Raw genomic sequence first — 23,985 nt, forward strand, 5'->3', positions numbered from 1 at the left:
ATGTCTTTGATATACATAATATTTTTCATGTTAAGTATGCTTTAGCGCAGTGCTTCCCAAACTTATGGTAAAGGCCCCTTTGGAAAAATTAAAAGATTTCACGGCCCCCATCGAAAAAAAAATCGTAATACAGACATATATTATTATAACATTTATTGTATTTATATTCAATACAAAACATACACAGCGAATATTGCAAAAAACAAACACAAATATTACATTTTTAGCATCTTACATACGCATTTGACATGGCACATTATCTCATATTTTTATATAGATAGATATATGGTTAAGTAGATATAATACCTACTTCGTCTTAAAACATTTTAAATTTGTTTTCATTATTTCACGGCTCCCCTCAAAACTAACGGGTCTCCAAGGGTGCCGCGGCCCACAGTTTGGGAAGCGCTGCTTTAGCGTACACAGTCTTAACCAATAACTACGCCAGTTCCTGTTAGTAGTATAGTCAATCCCCGCAAGAGGTCACTTTCCTCTAGTTACAACCATTGTCACAAATAATAATGACGTATTGCAGAACATTACAGCTAATAAGACGGTTGGATTCGGTCATCTAATTTGTAATTGCATAACAGAAATTTAAGAAAAACTCACCAAATTTAGGCATTCTTCAAAAGCTCGCTTCCTACTTTTCTTACACGAGACTGGTAGGCAGTTTATTTTTTACCCTAAGGAGAAACTTATAACACAATTATACAAGATTGAAAATGAATACGACAAAAAAGGGGGCAGATTTAAGTGTGTGTGTATATGTGTATATATATATATATATTTCATAGTATATAATACATGTATAAAGAATACAATAAAGATATAAAGCTACATTTCCTAACTCTTTCTTCTCGAAGTTCCTAATGATATGGTACTATACCACGATAAGTTTTACTGGAAACTATCAACGTCCAAAAAAGGCTGCTAAGGATTTTATTTATTTATTTATTTTACATTTCTAGTATCTTTCCCCTGTTAATTTCCCAACTTTTATATATTCTGCATTTACACGCTTCGGCTTTGTTCTTATATTTTTAAAACCAGGCTATGATACCCCCGATTGGTAGGCTGAGTGATTAGCTACCCTCAGTTCAATCATCTGGTCACGGATTCGAATCCAGCCTTAGGCACGGATATTTGTTGATTGTCTTTAAGTGGGAAATGAATTTCATCGTCGGGTGCGAGACCACTGACCACTATCAAAATAAAATGTAAAACAAAACAAATTACAAATGTAAAAAAAAAATTTTTTAAAGTACTCTAGGTCTAGGTTTACATGTAGACGACACTCTTTAGCTCTCAATTTGGAAATCATTAGATTCATCATTGCCGAAGTTGAGTGCATTCCACGGGGTACTGAACAGGAAGCTGATGTTCCTAATCATAACTAGTGTATATTTATATGTATTTGTGTGTTCTACAGTCATTTTGCTCAGCTAAAACCCGATGTTTTTTTCGGAGAATATCCTTACTGACCTATGTCAAAGTTCGATCAACTCTTGAATCGGTTGAATACAGGTTTAAAAAAATCTTCACGTTGATCGCTAGTATTGAACATATGTTTCTTTGGCAGACCTGACGTCATGGAAGCTACCACGAGACTACACATCGTTTTAAGGAGGACCTATTAAAGAATAGGTCCTCCTTAAAAAAAAAAAAAAAAAAAAAAAAAATGTGTATGCTATTAATGTCTAAGAATGCATATTACAAAACACTTACGTTTGCCTAACAAATTGTTTCTAAATTATTATACCCACTCATTCATAGCAGTACATCAACATACGAAAACAGTGTAATGAAGACAGCATTTATTCTTTCTGTGCTTGCAAAATACAAATAAATAAAATATTTAGCAATCAATATCAGCACTCTCTCTGTAACGAAAAGACAACAGCTTAGAAGTTACTTTTCCACGAAAGAGAAAAGCAATAAGAATTTATATAATCTCCTTCTCGTCATCGAATGCGACAGAGCTAAACATTTATAAACCACGGTGTGAGATTAACTATAATGTAATTAATATTTTGCATAATTATGGCCACTGTTCAGTACCGCATTATGCTGTGTACAGCCTAACGTTGGCCGCCGCATAAGAGTTGCTAAACGCTTGGAAGAGTTCCAAGCGTGAAGAGGGAAAGTCCAGTTATCTTGCGCGCGAGATTGGGAGACACTAAACACGATACCATTTTTCCGATCGCAACAGTTCCCCAGGGCCTGCTACATTATTAAACGAAGTGGTCCTTAAAGATACCCTGTCTAAGTAAGGAGTTAACAAGGCCTTATTTGAGTGAGGCTGACTTTGTTTATTTACTTAATGTCAGTAGGTGGCGCTTACAAAGTCCAGTCCTGGAAGAGACGCGTCCATCTTCGTTCGCTCCCTCTGCCCCCCGCCCCCCCACCTCTGTTACTGTGAGGTAGTTTTGGGCTGTGTTCTAAGAACGTTAAATAAATCACTCCTTAGGTGTTTAATCTTTCTTAATTTGCTCGTTTCTTGTCTTGAGATAAGTTTTTCTTTTACCAACGGTTTACTACTTGTGCTCCTTTTAGCTTCCTGCCATGAATGACGGCGACCTCACACTGCCGTCGAGGTTCGGGCAAATAAAATTCTCGGGCTGCGGACAGTCTGTGGTAGGTGTGAAAGACGCTCGTGTCACACAGATTGAAGGAAGACAGAATGGACCATTTTGTTCTTCCCACCGGAAACATTCCACGTCTTCACATTAGCGATGTTTATTTTCTATTTCCGGAGTTGCTCAATCTGCGCAGTGCATATAATTGACGAACTAGGCTTAATCAAAGAAACACATGAATTTTACAGCAGTCAAGTGGAAAGATAAGTTAAAAATTAGTGTAATTCATAACTGAAAATTAGGAGGAAAACCAACAGATTACTGGAATAGCGATTCTCAATAGCAGTAGATGAGAAGTAAATAAAAAAAGTTGTGTTTGTATTTCTACCCTTCAGATATTGTGACACTCTTAAGTCATCTTTGAATTTCGTAGCGTAATTACTTTAGCCATTACTCAGCAGAATGGAAGAATAAAAATCAAGGAATTCAAATTTGATTTTGGATACAGCATAGCAGAAAACGTACCTCAAATCTTACTTTCTATTCTTTAGCTAAAATAGCTGCGTTGGTTGTAGGCTTTGCTTCTGCGTTTCTCGCATCCAGAAGGTGGCATTCAAAAACACATTTCCAGACCTATTTATTCCTCTCCTAGAAAGACATCAGATAAATATTAACTAGATTAAGATAAGATTAAAAATATCCGGAAAAGTTCCATGTTTGGAACTTTTTCAAGCCTCCAGTGAGACCGGTGGTCCCAATACCAGGTGAGATCTCCTACTTGAAACTGATCGATTAGAAAATACATGCCGCATATTGACCGAAATGAGTCGTTCAGGCGAGTTCTTCAACGTGTATACGATTCATTAATCTGGCTAAACGAATGTCATGCGAGATAATGAATGCTATCGCAACAGCCAGAAAGTTACCCCCAGCTCTCCCCCCCCCCCTCACTGTTCTAGAAGAGGAATATTTTGGCGTTGGTTTACACGAAAAATAAAAATTTAGTAGTCGATTTTATATTACTTTAAACTTTCAGCCGAATATTTCAGTCTTAAAGCGTCAACAAATCATCCTAGACCACATAGCCGTAATTATTAACTTCGCTTCTCAATATTTCAATAAACTAATATATTACAAAAGGATTAACGTTGTACATCCTTCTTTATGGATAATAATGCCTTAACAGGTAAAGTTAACAAGTTGGTATTTAAAAATAATAATAATAAAAAAAAACTTGGCGTCTTGTTAAGAGCCTTAGGGTAATGTCCTTAATGGGCTGGCAGGTGATCACAGCAGGTGTTGCGTGTTTTTTTTTGTCTCACAAAAAAAGGAATTAATTTTTTGTGAAGAATTAAAGCCATTCATAACGAAATTAGTCATTAAACAGGCATCTTGCCAGTGTTCTTTTGAACCGAAACGAATATTACAAAGTTAATTTCCGAACACACACACAAAAAAAAAAGATTATTTCCTTGCCCTTCTGCAGTAATTTTCTTTAATAAATCTTTGTAAATTTATTTTAAAATCCATTTTATATACAGTTTTACGTCTGCTATTCTTAACGGAAGGTGACGCTGTTGCGAGGATGAAGCAACATTTGTTCTTCGTTTGGAAAGACCTGGGTTCAAATCCCGAGGACAAGTGAACTTTTAAATAAGTATTATTTGAACTGAAGGTGTTTTAGTCATCCTGACAACTAACAAACATAATTTAGGAAAGGAGACCACGTACTATTTCGTCTGTAGTAATGTCTTTAAAGAGGTAAATCTCTTGCTGACGTCTGCATTGCTTGGATAACTTTCAAAATTAGCAACTCGGATTATGAAATTGGAAATCGCATTTAATCAAATATATCGCACATCGGGAATTTTAGGTGATCCAATTGACGCAAAAAAAAAAAAAAAATCTAACAGATGCCTTTTTCATCATCCCCAAAATCCACTGAAATAAGAATTTGTATGCGCAAAGTATGAATCTGCTCCTTGGCCAGAAAATTAAAAGCGCTTTCAACCCCCTTCCCGGTCTGCCCTGACTTTTACATGTAATAACAGCTTGAGTTCAATACCGTATAGATTCTTGTAGTGTCTGAAAGGGATGTTCAACAATGTGACTTCTTCGCTCTTTTAGGTATCAGGATCTTCTTAGGTCTTCATCGATGAGGATAGTGGATTCTAAGTCTGTTTTTTCACTTTTTTGAGCTAAAAAACTTCACTATTATGCTTGTGAAATCACCGACAGACAAATTCCGAGTACCAGATCAACAGTATATTGAAAGTGATCATCTTTCAGGATTAAAATTCGGTGCCATTCAGATGGGATGTTTTTGTTTACCATCTCGTCTTTTGACAAGAACATACTATACCTGATATGCAGTGTGCACTTAGGTCGATTGTTCTCTTATGTTGGGGGAAACGTCGCCTGTGTCTGTATGAAAACTGAATAATTGACTAAGATGGGACGAATGCGATCTGTAATGCTCTTTAAATAAATTGTATTTTTTGTTCTCCAGTGACATCCGTATCACGGTGAGCATTCTCTTCATTATTCAACCGACTGCATCCTTTATGGTAGATCGAGAAACATGAAGATCTCACGTGTTTTGACACTTACCATCAGAAGGTATGTTACAAAAGAGTAAATCCCCGTTAACTGTTTATAATATATATATTTTTTTTCCCAATGTCTTAAATTTGGCGTAAGTTGAACGTATCGTTTTGGCTGCTGGCCAATATAATTCTGTTCTATATTATAGCAGTTCCAGCAGTGTATGTTCTTTATTCCATCAGAATAAATCCTATGTACTTTACCAACAGTGAAATCAGTTCCTTGAAAGATGCTGCTGCATTATTCACTTCTTCACAAAAATGGATACCGTTATCCCGTAAAATATTTCCAGAGTATGAAAATTCATAGTGAGGAGAGTGATTCCATCACTTGTGGAGTGTCGCAAATGTTGAGAAGTAGTAGAAAAGATATTGATTTTTCATTAATAAATATACCAAATCGGAGCTGGAAATAAAATTATTAATTTCAAAATAATTCTATCGCGACCTTAAGGGACAGTTGTAAGGCAAAAGAGTGAGAAGATAAAGTAATGTCAGCCTTGTTGGTAGAGTGAAGAGCTTCTCCAGTCAGTGGGTTGTGGGCAGAGATGTTTGCGTTTATTTATTTAGATGGTATACGAATTTCACTGTCCCGTGCGAGACCACTGTCCTGTTTATTGGAGGCTCACATGAACTGAAAAAGGTCTACGTTTGGTCTCGAGATTAGGTTTCCATAGATTATGTAATCCACGGAGTCTCTCCCATGAGCTGACACTAGAAGAGTGCATGGATGCGTAGTGCACATGCTCAATAGATAATAGCCAATTATCCTATCCAGTTGGCTAACCAAGTCTGTCTATTTGACGAACAGTGAACGAGATTGTTACTTCGGCAGGAAGGTGAACAGTAATACAAATCTCCATGAGCTTTGCTGTCGGAATTTTTGATACTATGTTTACAGGGTGGTTCATCCTGATGTTTCCAAACTTAATATTCGCAATTACTTTTGTGTGTGGGAACGTGGAGTGGGGGTGATAAATGAAAAAAAAAAAAAAAAAAACATTGAAGAATAAAACGTCTGCGTAAGTTGAAGTAGAATGGTAACAACTTTGCTCGTGCAATAGCTAAACTTACGGCATGCAGAGTCGCACTAATCAAAAAATAATATTTGAGCAAGATGAATATTTTACACACACACACACTTTCTTTTCACTTGGTTTGATTTGAATTAAGACCACTGAATTATGCCCGTTAATTGTGCATATTCTTCTGGCTGGCTTGTGGGATGAAACGCTTGCATTTCCTGGAGCGGAGACCAGCTAATGCGTCTTCAGCCGTATGAAAGTTCCTGGCTTCTTGTGGCATAAATATTTGCGAATCTTTAAGTAGTAGATGACGGATTTCAGCTGCCTGAATTTGAATCCGCTGCTTTACTCGTAGAAAAGCGACCATTTCACCTGTTTTCTCTCGGATTGCGGATGGGAAGAAGGACTGGGAAGTGCGTGAAAGAAATGATTGCTCCAATGTCAGCGGGAAAGAGTGACACGCTCATATGAATGAAAGAAAAAAACGATAGCTTTTTCTTTTATTCATTGTGAGAAAGTAAACATTGAGATAAAATAAACCAAGCACTGATCGTGTTGTATCTTCACTAATTTCTCATTTTGATATTCAGCTGGCCAAGTGGTTAGTGTAACCACTCTCCAACCAACAGGCTCAAAGCCCCACCGTGGGCATAGATGTTTTCTGATTCTCTTTAGACGGGAGATGAATTTCATTACCCGGTGTGAGACCACCGCCCCGCTTACTGGAGGCCTGAAGGGGCTTGAAAATTTTCCGTGTTTGGTCTCTAGAGCAAACTTCTGTAAATCAAATCCCCACGTTCAGAGTGTGCTTACCAAGTTTGGTTGAATTTCGTCCAATACATTTCTCGCTACAGGGTTCTGAACACCTCCTCTTGAATTATGGCCACCACCCTGTTTGTGAAGAAGAGCTAGGAATAGACATTCCTGGTTTCCATTTCGAAATAATAGAACTTGTAAAGACTCGCATTCGACTGAGCTTTCCTCCACCTTGTTAAATTCGCTGCCACCTACACACAAACACGGCTTCAAGCTGAATCAGCCTATGGCTTAGCAGACATCGTCCTGGAGAAAGATAGCTGCATTTTCTTTGATACTTGATAACTACCAATGCTTTGACAATTTTGAGCACCTCGATTATAAAGAAGCGGGGGGGGGGGGGAGGAAAACTTCAAAAATAGCTCTTAAATTTTTTTTTTTTTTTTTACTACATAAACGCAGCAACTTGAAGAAAATCTTTAGGTGCTTACATAATATATATATGGTTCACCCTCGCAACGCACTTGACACTTTTAGCATCAAAAAGAAATAAGGGTCCATCCGTATTGCTACTAATCATTTGTTTCCTCGATAATAAAATGGATTAACTTAGCTCAAATGCATTTCTTTTTCTTCAAATCCCTCTAATCTGTTGTTTTTCTCCTTTTCGAAAATTATACGTGCAGGTTTAGCTCCCAAACGCCAGCGATCCCCAATCTACCCAACCGGCGTGACACGTTTGCACCTTTATTGCCAAAAATGCTCATTTGATTACACTACAATAGGGGAGAGGAGGGGAACTTATCGCCTTTACATCAGCTCTAGGCTGCTAGGCCTAGCGCATCGGGTCAAATCCCTGTTAAAAACCTGTTTACAGATGGCTTTAAATTATAATGGTCAGTCGTAGCAGGAACGCCTCCAAAGGTCGAGCTAAAATACACATTCCGTTGTCTTCTCACGTGTTGTGTCCATGAGCTGAATACTAAATACAAGATCCGGTAGGCGAATGAAACGGAGTAGCCAAACTCGTAATGCAAGCTAGAAGGGCTGTCTTTTGAGCCACCTACAGTTAATACAGCACGAGTGGAAATGACAATTTTTGCTGAGCATTGTCTTTTTCTATGCGTTGTACGAGTAATCATTTTTGTAATAGTTTTGTTGAAATACTGATGGTATCTATCACATGATTTCAGTTGCAATTAACACGTGTTGCAGACAGCGTGCCTTACAAAACGAATGAGACACGCCATTGTTGGCAGTGATTGGAACTGACTCACGATTAGGCATTGTGATGTCAAATGTGTACCGAGTTGATTGTTGAACTTTATCGACACAACTGCAATTTTGGTGTTTTATCTCACTTTAGCACGAAGTCAATTTTTTTCTCTCTCTTTTTTAATCGACAGCGTTTTACTGCAGATTGTATATAGCTGTCTTTGGACACATTGATTTTCTATGAGTGTAGTACATCTTAGTGAAAATTGACCAAATCACTATCATTCTTAGGTCACGTGTGTGTGTGTGTCATGATTTCATGACACCGTGGTCAGCTTTTAGAAAATAAAAGTAAAAGCATTTAATGTCAAGCTGCTGATTTAAAAAACTACTTGTCAAAAAGTTTTTTTTTTTTGGGGGGGGGGGGTATCAGTGGACTGTTGTTATTAGAAACGGTAGACAGTAGAATATCAACCAGTTTAAAGCCTCAGATGCACATGGAAATGTATAAAGACAAATGGAGAAATAATAGTCGATTTTTAGTCCATTTGGGACCTGAGTAGACAGACTATCGATGTTCTACGGTAGGGAGATAAAAAATCAAAAAAAAAAAAAAAACAGGTGAATGAAATTACCGATTTATTATATTATAATATTTTAATATGCCCGATTTCGGTTGAGCTGATTAATATAAAAGAGCCTCAAAAATGGATCTCCATTTGAGATCTATCTGCTATGACTTGACTTATTTAGTTCATTACATAAATAAATAAAAATAAAGCACACTACTCACAGCATCGAATGGAAAATAATGTATCAGTTGATGCATTATTAAAACAGGATAAATACTCGTTTTAGCACAGGATAGGTACCAATATAACTGAAACATATGTTAAAGGTTGCCATAACATAAACAAAATGTAGTACATAAATATGTTAACTTTTTTTTTTGACAGAATTTTAAAAGAATTTAAGATAGTAATAAAAAGGTGACTGAAATAATAAAAACACTTTAATTTTGTTTTAGGCCCAGATGCACCAGGTTTCTTACTTCATCCTTTTCGAAAACCCAAGAGGATTCGAACAGCATTTTCACCATCCCAACTGTTAAAATTGGAGCACGCCTTCGAGAAGAATCATTACGTCGTAGGGGCCGAGAGGAAACAACTAGCACAAAGTTTAGGTCTCACGGAAACCCAGGTAGGGTGAAGTGCATGCTAACATATGATAGATGGTTTTTTCCATTGTTCAAGCATTTAGCAGAAGTACTTTGATGGCGCATTCTGTTTGGAGGTGTTTTTGCCCCGATGATGGTTCAGGAAATATCATTCGTTGGTTTAAAAGCCATTCTGAAAAAAACAAAAAAACAAACTAATACGTGTTATTTTCTTCTTTTCTATTATTCTTATTCCTTGCGCCATAAACTTCAGACCCGAGTGAGAGAATGAAACTGGTTTAAAGAATTAGCAGACTGTTGTCTACAAAGTCTGAAGATTATAATCTATGTTCCTGCAGAGGAAATTTTCTGTACATTAATAATAATAATAATAATAAAAGGCGCATTTGTGTCTGTCCTACTTAAGGTAGTTATCTTTAACTAGCCCGTTAATTGCACCATTTAAATATAGCCAAAGACCCCTTTATAGCTCCAAGTAGCCCTTTCATTGTACTCCCTCTTACAATCACCCTTGGTGGTTCCCAGACTTAGCGACCTATTTATCCCCCTAACAAATTCTGATCAACTGATAACGAACTAATTGCCGTAACCGTTGCGTCCTTTGTGACGAACGAAGGCCACAAAATGTTAACAAAAGCCGTGATTATTTGGTCACTTAGAAGCGAAACAAGTATAACATTCAGGTGTAGCCAGGTGGAACGCCAAGCGGCTGTCGTAGGTGCGGAAGTGACTATTATTAGCAGTGCATAGGTAGCGTACCGCGGAGATATTGTTCCTTTCTGCAATGGCAATCATTAAGAGAGATTTTTTTAATGAACTCGAGTTGCTGAGGCTTTTCTTTGTCGTTCCATTGCCGTCCACATTTCTCATTCAACTTTCAAAAGAAGCATTCATAATCCGCCTTTTGGTGGCATCTTCTTTAGCGACAATTACACTCTTAATGAATTTTAAAACCTCTAGCTAAGAGTTAAAGCGTCCTCTAGTGGTAAGTTTTACCTTTTCCAAAATTTTTGTTGGTTTTTAAATATGTAAAAATGTAAAGAATAGGTCTGTAATAGTTGGGAAGCATTTCATTCCCATAATTAGTAAAATAAAACGAAATTGATACCGATGTGATTAGGGTAAGTTTGCGATAATCCGCCTTTTGCATCAGTGTCTAAGCATACGAATCTGGTAATTATGTTTGTAATTATAAGGAGATTTTAAAGTTTGTTTCCGTTTAATAGCGAGCATACAGATGAGACTATGCAAAGAGAAGACAGTTTTGGCCCTTTGTGGGTTTCCGATTAGATTAGACTGATGAGAGGCAACAGTTCGAAACAAGCGATCCTGGACAAAAGTTCGTGTCTTTTAATTAGTGCAAAATCAAGGCTAGTCACTAGAAACTTAGTTGCCGAGGAAAATCAAAGGTTACTCGAATGAAAATAGTATATGATACTTCCCGAAGCAAAATTGCAAGTAGACAGCAGTTTAGCAAACTGCAAATTTGTTTGTATCAGCAAACAAAGCTTTCATCTGCCAGAACTACCAAATTTATACTTTCCAGAAAAAAAAAAAACGGGGGATGGAACTAGGTGAACCAATAGGACAAGGGTTAGGCCTATTTTTCTTCTGATGTTACGTGTGGGGTTCATGAATCCAGGTTTGAAAGTCTGGTACTAATCATGGGTGGATAGATAATTCCAGTGGAGGTGGTATCTCAACTCCTTATAATGCCTTTATTGGATCCGTTACCTTCGTTTGGTTGGAATCTGGTCAAGAACGCGAAGTATCTTTTTGAGCTTTCAGCTGGATTGTTAGTAATCTTATAAGGTTTTCCTCCTAGAAAGTGTTTTTGATCCCACAGAATTAGGAGAATCTACAGAACACACGTAAACACAATACCCTGGTTTTTGTAGCCTTAAGATATGAGAGTATTTTCTACTTGCAAATGCATTCAGAAATCTCTTCCCCCCCCCCCCCTTATTAAACGGAACTGTATATGTAATATAATTTTAGCTGCAAAATTTCACTTACAATGCACTTACGACGTTACATTTCAATCTATTTATTTGTCTAAAACCGCATAAGTGTCGGGACATTTAGACTCTCTCAGCTTTGGAAAGAGTGAAGTAATTTAAGCCTTTCATTTACATATCGTCTTACCTGAAATATGACACGTTTGTTTCCTCCTCTTCTTGCGACAAAGTAATTGAAGTCGAACTTTCCCATGTGACCCTGTGCTATATTCCAAAGGCTTCCTTCAAGCCTAATTGAACTGCGCTCTGAAGAATGGCAGATAAGTACATGCTGCTTGAGTCCAATGTCTTAATCAGGTTTCCTCCTACAAATCGATTTAATCCCAATGCAAGGATGCTTATTTAACAACCGACTAACTTTTTTTCTTTCTCATGTTCCATTTAGACATACTCTGGTACTCTCAATTTGCAAAAGAAAAGAAAAAAAAATCATTGTGAGATCATCGCAGTCTCCTTCCTACTACAATGAATAGTTGTCAGTTTAATCTGGAAGTGTCAAGGTTTTCACCTACCAAAAACGTTTTCTCCCCAACAAAAGAAGCCAAGTTGCTATAAATAAACATTGGGCCTCCTCCTAAATACGTAAAGAAACAAAACTTATATTTAGTATCTCATTGCCTTACTCAATTTATTATATCTGTGTAAATAATTATTTTTTTAATAGAAATTACGAGATAATGCTAACCAAAATTAAAGAGAAACTCGATTGCCATTATAACACACTCTTAAGTAACAGTCAGCCCATTTGGATGATAGGAATAAAGGAATTATAACCATGTGACTCCCATCCACAAAAGGTTGTAAGCTTTTCATGGTTCGCTTGTAAGGATTGGATAATTCTAGGGACCAAACACGAAATGCTTTCAGCCGCTTCAGAGCACCAATTAGGATGATGATGGCCCCACATCGAGTGATGAAAATCATCTACCACTTAAAGACACTCACAGACTGTTTCCCTGGATAGCAGATGCATCCAAACCAGGTCGGAAAAGAACTTTTCATTCAACCTTTGAAAAGATTGTTTTTTTTTTTTTTTATTATTTTAAATGATTTCATTACCATACGAGATTTCTGGAAACTTAATGTTCCGGTATGCGATTATTATTAGATGCGTGGAAAAAATATTTTAGTTCGGCGTCATACATAGTCACATTTTCAATAATACGTGCGCATGCGTACTTCTACTACACAATCATTGCTAGTCGTTAATGTTCGAGCATTTCGGATATTCCATAAGCGTACTGTTGGCCTGCACAGGAAATACAACACGAAACCACACCCCGTTGGTATGCGTAACCATTTACACCGTCGTTAAATTGAATAAAATCGCATAATTAGACAGCCAACGATGCAGCATTGTATAGACTCGGTTGAGTTTTCTAATTTGTAAACTTCGCCATCTCGCTAAAGAATGGACTACCGGTTGAATCAATGGCCTGTTTGAAGATGTATTTGAGTTTCCCACGCAACACAGAATAGGTAGTGTCCTTAGTGGGCGTGTCCGGCAATGCATCATCGAGCCATTTCTGGTTGACTACCGTATCTACTTACCCTCTTCATCAAATCCCTGTTAACTTGTTAGCAAATGTTTAAGAAAACTTGTTCAAGCTGTCAACACACCTGATCGATAACCTTTCATGTTGACCCCAAATTTGGGTAAGAGACATTCGGTTTGAACAAGTGGGATGCTGTGATGAAGACGGCAAGACTAGCCCAGGTGCTGCACTAATTATATTTATCGCTCTCTCGGCTGATTGCGGATGTATTATTAGTGATCAAAATCCCCGTATGCCTTCTTCCTTCAATTACACATATCCCTCTTATATTTACTGATGCCTATCTAAGTGGATCCATCATGCCCTGTTCCTTTTTGTTCAGATTACGTAGCTAAGTTTCCCGTCCAACAGTTAATGAATGCAATTCTACATAATATTACCCTCTCTCTCTCCGCCTCCTCCTGATCTTCTTGCCACTCTCCTCTTCGTTCTAAATGTATTTAAGACATTCAGTTCGATTAATTACTTCTCCAGTAATTTACTTTTTGAATAATAAATGTTTCATTCCACGCACATCTCTATCTATAAAACACAGCAAGGTAATATTTATGTTGATGTTTACTTTCGATTATGATATTTTTTTTTTAAGTGGATGAGCAACTTGGAACTATGATCAATGTGGATGTTTAGCGAAAATCAATTTCCTTATACACACTTAAAAACAAAATAGACAGATGTTTACAGCTAATGGTAAAAAATATGAAATACACATGGAAGTATCGTAATAATGGGTTAGCCAGCATCATGATTAACGATGAGCAAGTACTTCTTCAAATTTGCGCTAGATAATTGAACAAATATGGCGTTTTAAGTATTTCCGGTTGATTATCTTTCGCAGGTGACGTAAAAAAAAATTTAATTTCATGGGAAAGAAAAGAAAAAAACATCAAAGATCACAATAAAGTAATATTCGATCAACCTTTAGACATGCTGAGAAAATTTCTTAAAGCTTAGTCGCATCACAGACGTCCATTAACCTTGAGGGAAGTGATGATTTTCACCATTCAGTAGCAGATTTATCTAATCATCCTTGATCCATCCACAATACCAATGTAAGTTGTAGATTTGTGACATTTCTTGGGAGTGGAAGGGGGGGGGGTTATCATAAAAAATGGTAATAAGGGTCATAATTTTCTGAAAGAATTTAGAGAACAAGGCTGGAATAGACAAAGTGATATATTTCTTGCATTTCTGCAAATACGCCTACAATCGTTTAATTGGGTTGCAACATGAAATAGCCACTCTTTGGTACATCAGGGAAGTAATGCGGAAAATTTTAAAAGAAACCCCAGCAGACACACACGTGTAACTTTCCATCAGCATAATTACACCCGAAGAGCTCGCTCTGCTACCTTTTATCTTCTAGATCTGCTGTAACAATATAGTAGAAAAAGGTTGCATCATTTTTCCTTCCCCCACTTATCCATCATCCTTTCTATCTCTATTAAGCCCACTACTCTATGTATCGCATAGCAACACAGATTCTGTGTTCAGATGAGTTGCTATATCATCACGCAGGTTCAACAGCGAAGCACATCTATTGCCGCCACACACACATGACTCCTCGTGACATCAGATCTCTATTAGAAACACCCAACAATCGAACGGCCATAAGTGTCCACTGTGTATGTAAATTAAGCGTATTTACATACCTTATTACCACGAACATTAGAAACAGGCTCTCTTTTCTTGACCCACTGTTCGCCTTCAATGGTTACGAGTTAGGTGGATCGTGGCATTGCACGCGCGCAGGTGTATTCACGGCAGCAACTTCATCAAATCCAATTACTGGCTGGAGGTAGAGAAAAATGTAGGTGTTCTCCGCTGCCCTCTCTTCATTAACATTCAAGCAACGAAACCAAAGAAGGGTTGAACGGGGATGGGGGGGGGATAGAGAGGAGTTCAGACACTGGAGGCGTTAATTGTAAGCAGAGCCTATTACTAGAGGACTGGAGCCCGGTGGATAAAGAACACGTACATGATCGGTCTTGAAAGCGGCTAATTTTATAGACCGGTAGCTTCCTTTGTTCGGTGATATAGTTGTGTGGGAAGGATGTGAATTGATGACCAACCCCAACAATTGCTCCCTGAACAATAGATTGAGGGCTGAACTTCTGCCCATAATTGAGATAGGTTTGATAATATGCATTTAAGAAAAGGAAAAAAAAAAAGCGAGCATTGTTGGAAGTTTGGCCAAATCAATAGCATAGTACATCACTAACCATAAAACTGAACAGAATGATGCTAATAGAAAGACTGTTATTAGTATTGTACCGATAAATATCTGTTAGCCTCACAAATTGCCAGTATGATGTTGATCGTGCATTCGGTGGTCAATAGAGATCCGCATTTAAGATTAAAACCCCATAATACAAGCAGTATACTGACCATTAAGGCATAAATATCTGTGAGGAGGCACTTGCGCTTCTCTTAGAAGCAACCAAGAATATTGAACAATTTCGACTTCTCGCTATAAGAACCATATGAGAAACATTACCATTTACTTCCAGACTGATTGTAGGAGTATGGATTTGCTTTTAATCTACATACGTTGTGCGTTCATTTAATCTTGCAGAAAAGGTTTCTTTAGAAAAATTAACCGACTGTTGGCTGGGGAGAAAGGAGGAGGAATTTCTGCCTCCTATGATGTCCCTTACTCGGTAAAAGATAATTATCTTTCTTTCTATTAAGAAGCACTTTTTTAATCTGTCTTGACTGAGGACTGGAAATCGAATCGATGTCTCATGGACTTAAATCGGAAAAAAAAAAAAAATCCAACTAGAATCCAAATTTAAATTGATAAAAATATCGGTTTAAATCGTAATAAAGAAATTAGCCTATAATTACAAACACCAGAAAACTATACCCCCCCCCCGTGCCTCAAGAAAAGATTAATAAGTGATTCTCAAGTCAGCAAAGAGTGGATTTCGGCTTTTCATTTGGTGCTCACCTCCACCAAAGTCAGCAATCAAACACAACAAACAATACTGCCACAACGGTGCCCTTTTCGGGTTTTGGACTCTTAACCATCTCAACCTTTCCCCTGATCAGTCAGGTGTTGATGAAATAATGAGAAAGAGTTTACAGAAACAAGCAACGAAGAAACTTAAAAGGTCTATCTGTCGTATGAAAGAGTCGCGTCTGATTGGATTTTAATAAACATATTTAGTAGCACAGCTATTTCTAATGAGAATGCGGGATCAATTCAGAATAGATATAAATAATAAAACACATTATAGAAATCTGAAGAACTCGAATCGAAACCAAAATGTATAAGATGAAATTGATTTGAAAAAAAAAAATTGTATTGGGAAAACATAAAAATGAAGAAATCCTTGAACCTGAACTGATTATTCTGGATGCGTGAACACCGAAGAAAAGTGCACAAATTAAACTTATTTTACTTAATGAGACGTCTAGTTATACCTAACAAGCGAGTAATCTTTAATTTACTGCCCTTTTCACTGACCAGTGAGGTGCCGTATTCGTACAGGCGTCAGTATCGCCTTTCCCCAAGTAGATAAGCCATCCAAGATAGCAGATGAATAACTCAAATCCGGCATAAAACTACAACCGAATATGTTCAGGGTTTATTTCATGTTTGGAAAAAAAAAAAAAAAAAAACTGTTCCTAGCCTTCTATCAACAGTTTTTCTTCCGCATCTGCAATCTGTCACTTTCCAGTATTGTCACGTTTTACATTTCTTTCTTTATTCTGGTTTTCTCGAGCCTCGGCATCTCAGTCGGTAGCAACGATCCCTTCTGAATTGAAAATATCTGAGTTCGAATCCCTTGTAGGGCGTGAAGTTATGTTTTTTTTTTTCTTTCCTAGCTGAAGGCGATTAACCAATTTCATCCGGTGGTGTCAGGATTTTTCATCTCATAAAATAGGCTAACCGCCCAGAAAAACAGTTTACAGACATAAATGCATTGGTCTGTTACATCTTAAACTGATTCGGCCGTAATCCAAGCAGCTAATTTGGTCTTCTTCTGGGACTTTTCCCTCCCATCTAGACATCAAACCTATTTTTTCTAGCCTTTTCTCTTCCCCCTTCTATTTAATTGAACCTTTGGTCAGCTTTATTCACACATTCTTCAATGCTAACAATATCAAGTTTTTTTTTCTAATGTTTTCGATTCTACTCTCTCTGTTCTTGCCCCCATTTTTTTTCTTTCTCATAATTCTCATATTTTTTGGCTTTAGTTTGTATCTAAGAACTGTGTTGGTTTAAAGGGACTAATTGGATTGTATTGTTCTGGATAATTTCATTCAACCCTACATTCCTTCCTATTCGACCTAAGTAGCTGAAATGTTTTACTTATTCTATAAGTTCTGCATTGAAAACTATAAAATTGATTATGGGCTATATATTACTTTGTAGGTCTCATTTACAGCATATAATTATACACTTTGAGGAGCTTTCCCAGATCCACAAATACAGAGCTTTATTCTTTACTATTTGTCCTAAAGAAAAAAAAAGGATCCTAACAATCCCGCCCCTATTTGGCATGAACACTCAGCTTGTTTCCCAAGTTTTCTCTTCCATAAAGCAGCTTCCCAAGTACACCGACATACATTTTAGGATAATGCTTCTGCAGTTTTCTCAGTCAGTTTTGTTGCCCTTTTTGTAGATGGATGTCATAAGAAATCTATCCAATCATTTGGAATTCAGCCTTCTGAATTACAACACTTTTATATCTCCACACGTCGTATTTCTGGTCAGATATCAACTCCAGCTGCTTTTCCACATTTTAGATTACTGAGAACTTTTCCTATCTCAAGCATTGATATGTACACCATTAGGTGTACATAGCAGTACTTGATATGTACGTTTTCACTTGCATACTTTGTACTACTGTTTCTGTCGCTGCTTATCTCATTTAAAACCTTTGAGTAATTAATCCGGAAACATACAGAATATCTTCTGTTTCTATTTCACCTTTATTAGCGATCGCTTCCTATTTTGTATCCGGAATTAGCGTGAGGATATCACTGCCAACAGTAACATCATAGTCGATAAGACTTTTATTATTATTTCTTGTGTGGTCAAGTTTAAATTTGTGCACCTTTGCATTTTAGATGTACATTTATTTAATGACTTCATGTTCTGAGTAGAAATTCAGCAAGTGCTTACCATTATTATTAGCTTTACCTTTTCCCCAATTTCCTTTATTCATTTCCTACTCTGTTTAGATCTCCAACATGAAGATCTAAACTCCGATCCGAAAAGGAGACGTACCTATAATCGAACAAGACTCCTACTGAAATTTTTTGTTCGACTGTAGGTACAAATAAGTCTCGAGATCCAAATTTTAATTCTGCTCACGTAATTCTATTTGAATTTTACTTTCGTATTTAGTGTTGAATGGCAGAAAATTCAAGAGTGTAATGTTTTACAGCGAATATTTAGAAGTTATTTATATTAAGGGGATATTATATTTAATCCCACATTATTTTAAAGCCGAATAAGAAACTCTAGGATAGAAATCAAAGAGTTTCATGCCGAATATAGCAAGCTATAAAAGTTCAGCGAGTCCAAGCGTAAGCAAATACCTGGGTAGTACAATACTGGGCATCTCGTAGTAAAGGTGGATAAAGATAGGATCACTATTCTTAGTATTAGCCCTAATGTAAAACTCATCCCCTAGGAGAAGTATGTTGTTTTACATTAAGGGAGATAGGTCACTACTGCCCAGACCGGTTTCAACCTTTATTGAGGTCTCATCAGTGAGTAGGTAGACCAATAAATACCAAGATTGTGGTGATAATAGCACTGTTGTTATTAATCATAAACAAAAGTTATGCTTATGCGGTTTGTTTCTGCTAGTTCGCCTCTTTTAAGTTGATGGGACCCATCTTCAATTCGAAATAAACTTGGATTGGCAACTAAGAGACTTCCCACCTATCATGCCATATGATCATATTGTACTATCACTTTGTTTCATTTCGGTCTGTGCCAAAACAGAGTTTGGTCATAAAAGTTCCAAATTGCAGCCATCCTCGTTCATGCTCTATCCAGTTATAAACTATTAATGGGATGCACACTATGAGAAAATCAGGATTGGACGTTGGGACAGAATATCCAGTTGGTTCTTTGCATTTCTCCACGGGCAGTTATTTTTGTGGCCTCCTCCCATTTATATAGTTTAACAATCGTTAAGCAACCTCAATATAAATCTTGGTTGCTGTAAATAAATTAATGTCACATTTTTTCGCCTCTTGTTCATACTGATCATACTTGAGTAGATTGTTCTAGAATTATTTTGGAACATAAGTTACATGAGCTTAAATAAAGATTGAAATCTTAAGACTGTTATTCGTATATTTTCCTTCTGTCTAAATTGGTAAAGAATAATTTAATACTTCACGGAAAAGATGGTTGAATAATTTAAAATTATTACGTGATTTTCACTGTCTAAAAATTTTGACATCTGGAATATAGTACTAACCGGGCACAGACAAGGCTGCATACTATACGCCTGGAATCTCATCCTTTTATGATCTGTTCATTAAAATATGAATGATTCCATATGTTGATGATAAAAGTGTATGCGAAACATCACTTCCTCTTCCTGCTTCTCTCTCTCTCTCTCTCTCTCTCTCTCTTTTACTCTGCTACTGTTATCGAAGCAAGGTTTGAAATGGTCGTACGTTCAAATACAGCTACCTCCCATTTCGTGAACAATATTCTCTCCAAATATACACATTTGTAATCTTTTCCCTAAACGAGAGTAGTAACAACTTGCTGTGGTCTCCTTACCATAATTATTAAACCTAATTTACACATATGGATCAACAACATGCCTCGCCAAAGAAGTCCAGTCTCCTCTTTTTTTCATCGTCATCATGCTTCCCACACGAATCCTACCGCAGAGTGTAAAATGGTTACGTTATTTGATTGGCTATAATATCGCTTCCGCACTCCCTTCACTGTGAAAATAATCGATCGGTAGAGTATTGCGACCCTTTATTCCCTCACAACCAATGGACAGCGGTGTGTCCAGAGGGATTGGGATCAAATTTGCAAGTGCTTTGAGTCAAATTAATACAGCTCTACTAATCATAAATATGAGCCTCCGACGAAGCCCAGGTCGGGAAGACCTGGGTTCGATTCCCATCAGTGACGTGAGAAACCTTTATCTGGTTTCTTTCGACTAAAGGTTAGTCTCATACGGGTTTTTTCCATCCGGAAACCCTGGTTTTTTCTTCCCCGAGCAGGCAAACCGGCCCTGTGAACATACACGGCTATAGTCATAAATACTTATAGCAAGGAAAGCAACAAGAAAACCGCCCTGCTTCATATCTCCCTAGTAACTAGTTACAACCCTTTTAAAGAGGAGGCCACCACAAGATTACTAATCATAAATAAAGAAGCAAGCGTCTCACAGCACAGCTACTCAAGTGGCAAAATGGTTTGGTAATCATTTTCATTTTTACATTCGCAACAAATATTTTTCGGGCTTTAAATTGTAAAAAGATTATCGAATTTTAATCATATTCACTTTTACGTTTTTGTTTCCCAGTTTGTATTGTTTACTGTGGTCTTCTGAGAATATCTTGTTATATACTTTTGTAGGTTGAACATCCGAAGATCGTTTATTAGAAACTAATGTATGCTTGTGGATATAGTTGCAAGTAAGGCGTGTTTGGTGGAGAGGCTAAATGCGCTTAATTTAATCCACGCACAAATGTTTGTTTCGTTTCGTAGATTTAAGGCATCTTGAGTTCATTTGATTCTAAACAGATTATCTGGCTTCAATACTTCTTGTTTATCTACTTCCAATTATTGCGTCTATTGCTACGTATTTATTCGCTCCTGTTTGTTCTAAAAGGTGACGTGATTAACATCTACGGCGTTGTGTTACGTTTGTTCATCCTTCTCCAGATCTATGCATATGCTGTGTAAATCAATGTTCCGTAATATAGTACGAGGGGAGTAAGGTGTTCGAACTCACAGAATAACATACGGTAATCTCCAACTATGACATTAGAATTCTTGTTTATTAGTCGCGTGATTCTGCGCTGCTTAGTTGAGTATTCAAGTGCTGATATGCGCTTAATTAACGCATGAATATCATAACGTGTGGATGAAAACTGGATTATGTTACGTTAATTGGGGTCTCCATTCAGCAGCCGTGCCTTCTGTTTGCTCACAATAACTTTCCACTTGCATTATGGAGATCTAATTGCATTCCTCCCACTTGCAGTGGATTTTTATGGAAAGAACTGACTGACTTTTCTACTGCGATAATTATAGGGAGCTTAAGAGATGGAATATAATCTTTGTAGTGTTTTATGCTATATATATGCATGCTTTTAGCATGAATTCATATTTTTGTAATTCTATTGTTCTGCAATAATAATAAAGATGAATTTCGCTACAGGAGATTCGGACCCTGTGTGTGTGTGTTATCGTCTTCAGGAAAGGTGAATTTCATTAAAAAATAAATATATTTGATACTTAAATTTAGGGTCCACCATTGTGTATTCGTATCCCTACAGCCATTTGTAATGTTTTCCAGCGTAGGTGTGATCTGACTAATTCTGAAAATCTGTTTTGGTGCTCCAGTTTCTGATATTCTAATCGTGCATGCGTCCGTAAGAGCAAACACTCTTCACTTAGTCTTAAGTGTAGTCGATTTTTGTGTAAGCCGAAAAACTTCTCAGATGCCACGGAATAATCCAGAATTTTTAATCCAAATCTCCATTCTCAAATTTCTTGCACTTTGGAATTCGATTGTGGGAAAGCACCTTCTGCCACAAGTCCTGGCTTTGGTGTAGTTTGGCATTGTGGCCGAAGTAAAAAATTAGGGATGGTATGTCACATCGCCCGATGTGACAACTATCAACCTACGTATTAGAGGCCTCAAATGGGGGAAGAAAAAAAAACACATTGTTAGTTCCACCAAAGCTCCAGAATTATCTCGTCGTAATCTACCTATAAAGGGATGAGCTGTGGTTGGGTTTCACATAAAAACGCATTCGGAAACAGTAACATACAAGATTCATCAAAATCATTTGAATTCACAGAAGAAAAGCTATCTGTCGTCACAACAAAATGATTGGATTGCATACGCTCGCAAAACAGTAGAGCAGTCCGACATACATACACTTTCATTTTGATAATGAATTTGTGTGCGGATGGACCCGTCACGTGACACCAATAGGAAGCTATCGTGCATTTATAAAGCAATTTCAGGTTACGTATAATGATGAATGTCTGAAGGCGAGAGAAAAATTATTATGAACATATTCACCGACCAGATTTGTCCACACTAATCTGAGAAAAATGATAGTGGAACCATAACATTGGAGGTGGTGTTACAGCCACTGAAGCAGTCTTTCTAATATTCTGGCTGAACGTGGTGAAAAAAACAGATTCAGCAGCAATTTTAAAGAAAGATTTTTCTCTTTAAAATTTTCTCTTAGATTTTATAGGGCTAATCAAGGCTATGAAGCCTGTTTATATCATTTATAACAGCTGAAGCCTTAATCGTCGGAATTCATGTTTATATTATTACAAGTATGCCATTCTCTAGAGTAACAATGTCTCTCCCTCTCGTGAGAGACATTGTTACTGATCACTAATTTGATTGTTGTCCGCTTATATAAAAATATCAAATGTCACCACGCGGATTTTACAAAATGGATGTTGATGATTATATGATATTGAAGTTATGCATCAGCAGTGGTTTGGAGACGATCATTTAATTACTCTTTTCTAATTAATTTTATTTTTCTATCATTTCCTAATCAATTCGAAATATACAGCACTGAATGTCTGCCCACCTTGGACATAACAATTACCTTTTACTGTGCGTTAAGCTGTAGGCCATGTCGAAATATCATTTTGCTTGGTGACGGAAATAACAGCGTCAGCACCAAAACCACAGGAACGACAGCCAGGCGGTCAGCTCATCATTTCCTCGATTAAAAATCAACAGCGTTCGAGCAACCTGCATTCTTCTTAATTACTCCTTATCAATTTCTCAGGGGAAAACATGAGTTAATCTCATTAGCGAGTTCCCGTCTGTTAATTAGGAACCAATTAGATTTCTTAAAATAAAGAGACTCCTATTAGCTGGCACAACAAAGACTTAATTAATTACTGACTGTCCTCAATTATAAAAAAACTCTTTAATTAGAACGCGGTTAAGGGTGTCGGATATTGATTGCGGCTTACACTTCCTTCCCTTCTTAGCGACTACGTGAGAACGGAGATCATTGTAAATGACGTACAATATCTTGAGATATAGACGATTAAAAAAAAAAAAAAAAAAAGAACGCTGAAAGCATTGAGGAGGTGAGGTAAATGAAGACAATGGGGGTGATGAAAAGAGAGGAAAGAAAGAAGAAAATTGATGCAGAGAGATACTTGGGTTAACATTTACGATTAGGTGGTGAGGTGATGATATCGACAGATAATGTTTTATTGTTCGCCTTCGTAAGAATATATTTGAATAAGTCTTAACAAAAACTATTCTCATTTTAATGACACGCATTAAAAAGGAAGGAAATGGATTTAGAAAATATAAAGCAGACGCAAATGAGAAGAAAGGGTATCTTTCTTGTTTGAGAAACTTTGGGTTTCTGGGTGGCTTTTCGGTTGTTTAAAAGTTCGTATCGTCTTCCCCAATACAACTGAATGTTAGTGGGGTTGGAATATAGCGAGATTTTAGCAACAGTGATCCAGGATGTACGTGATAACCAGTTTGTTTGCAGGACAGTTGTGTGTGTGTGTGTGAAGGCACCTGGGTATTACAGAAGAGACAAAAACATCTGATTTACTGATTCGGAATTTGTGGAGCTTAGTCGGATAGGAAAGATGTGCCGCAACCTCCATTGTGTGTTGGCATAGGCTCTAGTAGCACTTTCGTCTTATGGGAAGGTCCCAATGGAAGTTAAGTGGCATGTTTGGATATATATATAGAGAGAGAGACTGGGAGTTCTAAGAGGAAGAGATGGTGTAATTTCTTGAAGTTGGCAAGAAACAGGATAAGACTTCACAAGACAGGCCAAATCTTATTTTGTGAGAAGTTTTCGGCGGTAATTTCAT

The 23,985-nt window shown here is 37.1% G+C and overlaps 1 protein-coding gene across 1 annotated transcript in view; it reads left to right on the top strand.

The window, feature by feature from the left end:
• LOC150107209 (uncharacterized) overlaps positions 1 to 23,985 on the top strand; it is a 70,090-nt gene that overhangs the window by 28,227 nt on the left and 17,878 nt on the right. The window contains exon 2 of the mRNA XM_090391692.1: positions 9,206 to 9,378. Coding sequence (XP_090247818.1) covers positions 9,206 to 9,378 — 173 coding nt within the window. The remainder of the gene's footprint in view (positions 1 to 9,205; positions 9,379 to 23,985) is intronic.

The sequence above is a fragment of the Typopeltis vanoorti genome, chromosome 4 (genome assembly GCF_054136105.1).
Source record: "Typopeltis vanoorti isolate ZY-2024b chromosome 4, IOZ_Tvanoo_1.0, whole genome shotgun sequence".
Lineage (NCBI taxonomy): Eukaryota > Metazoa > Arthropoda > Arachnida > Uropygi > Thelyphonidae > Typopeltis > Typopeltis vanoorti.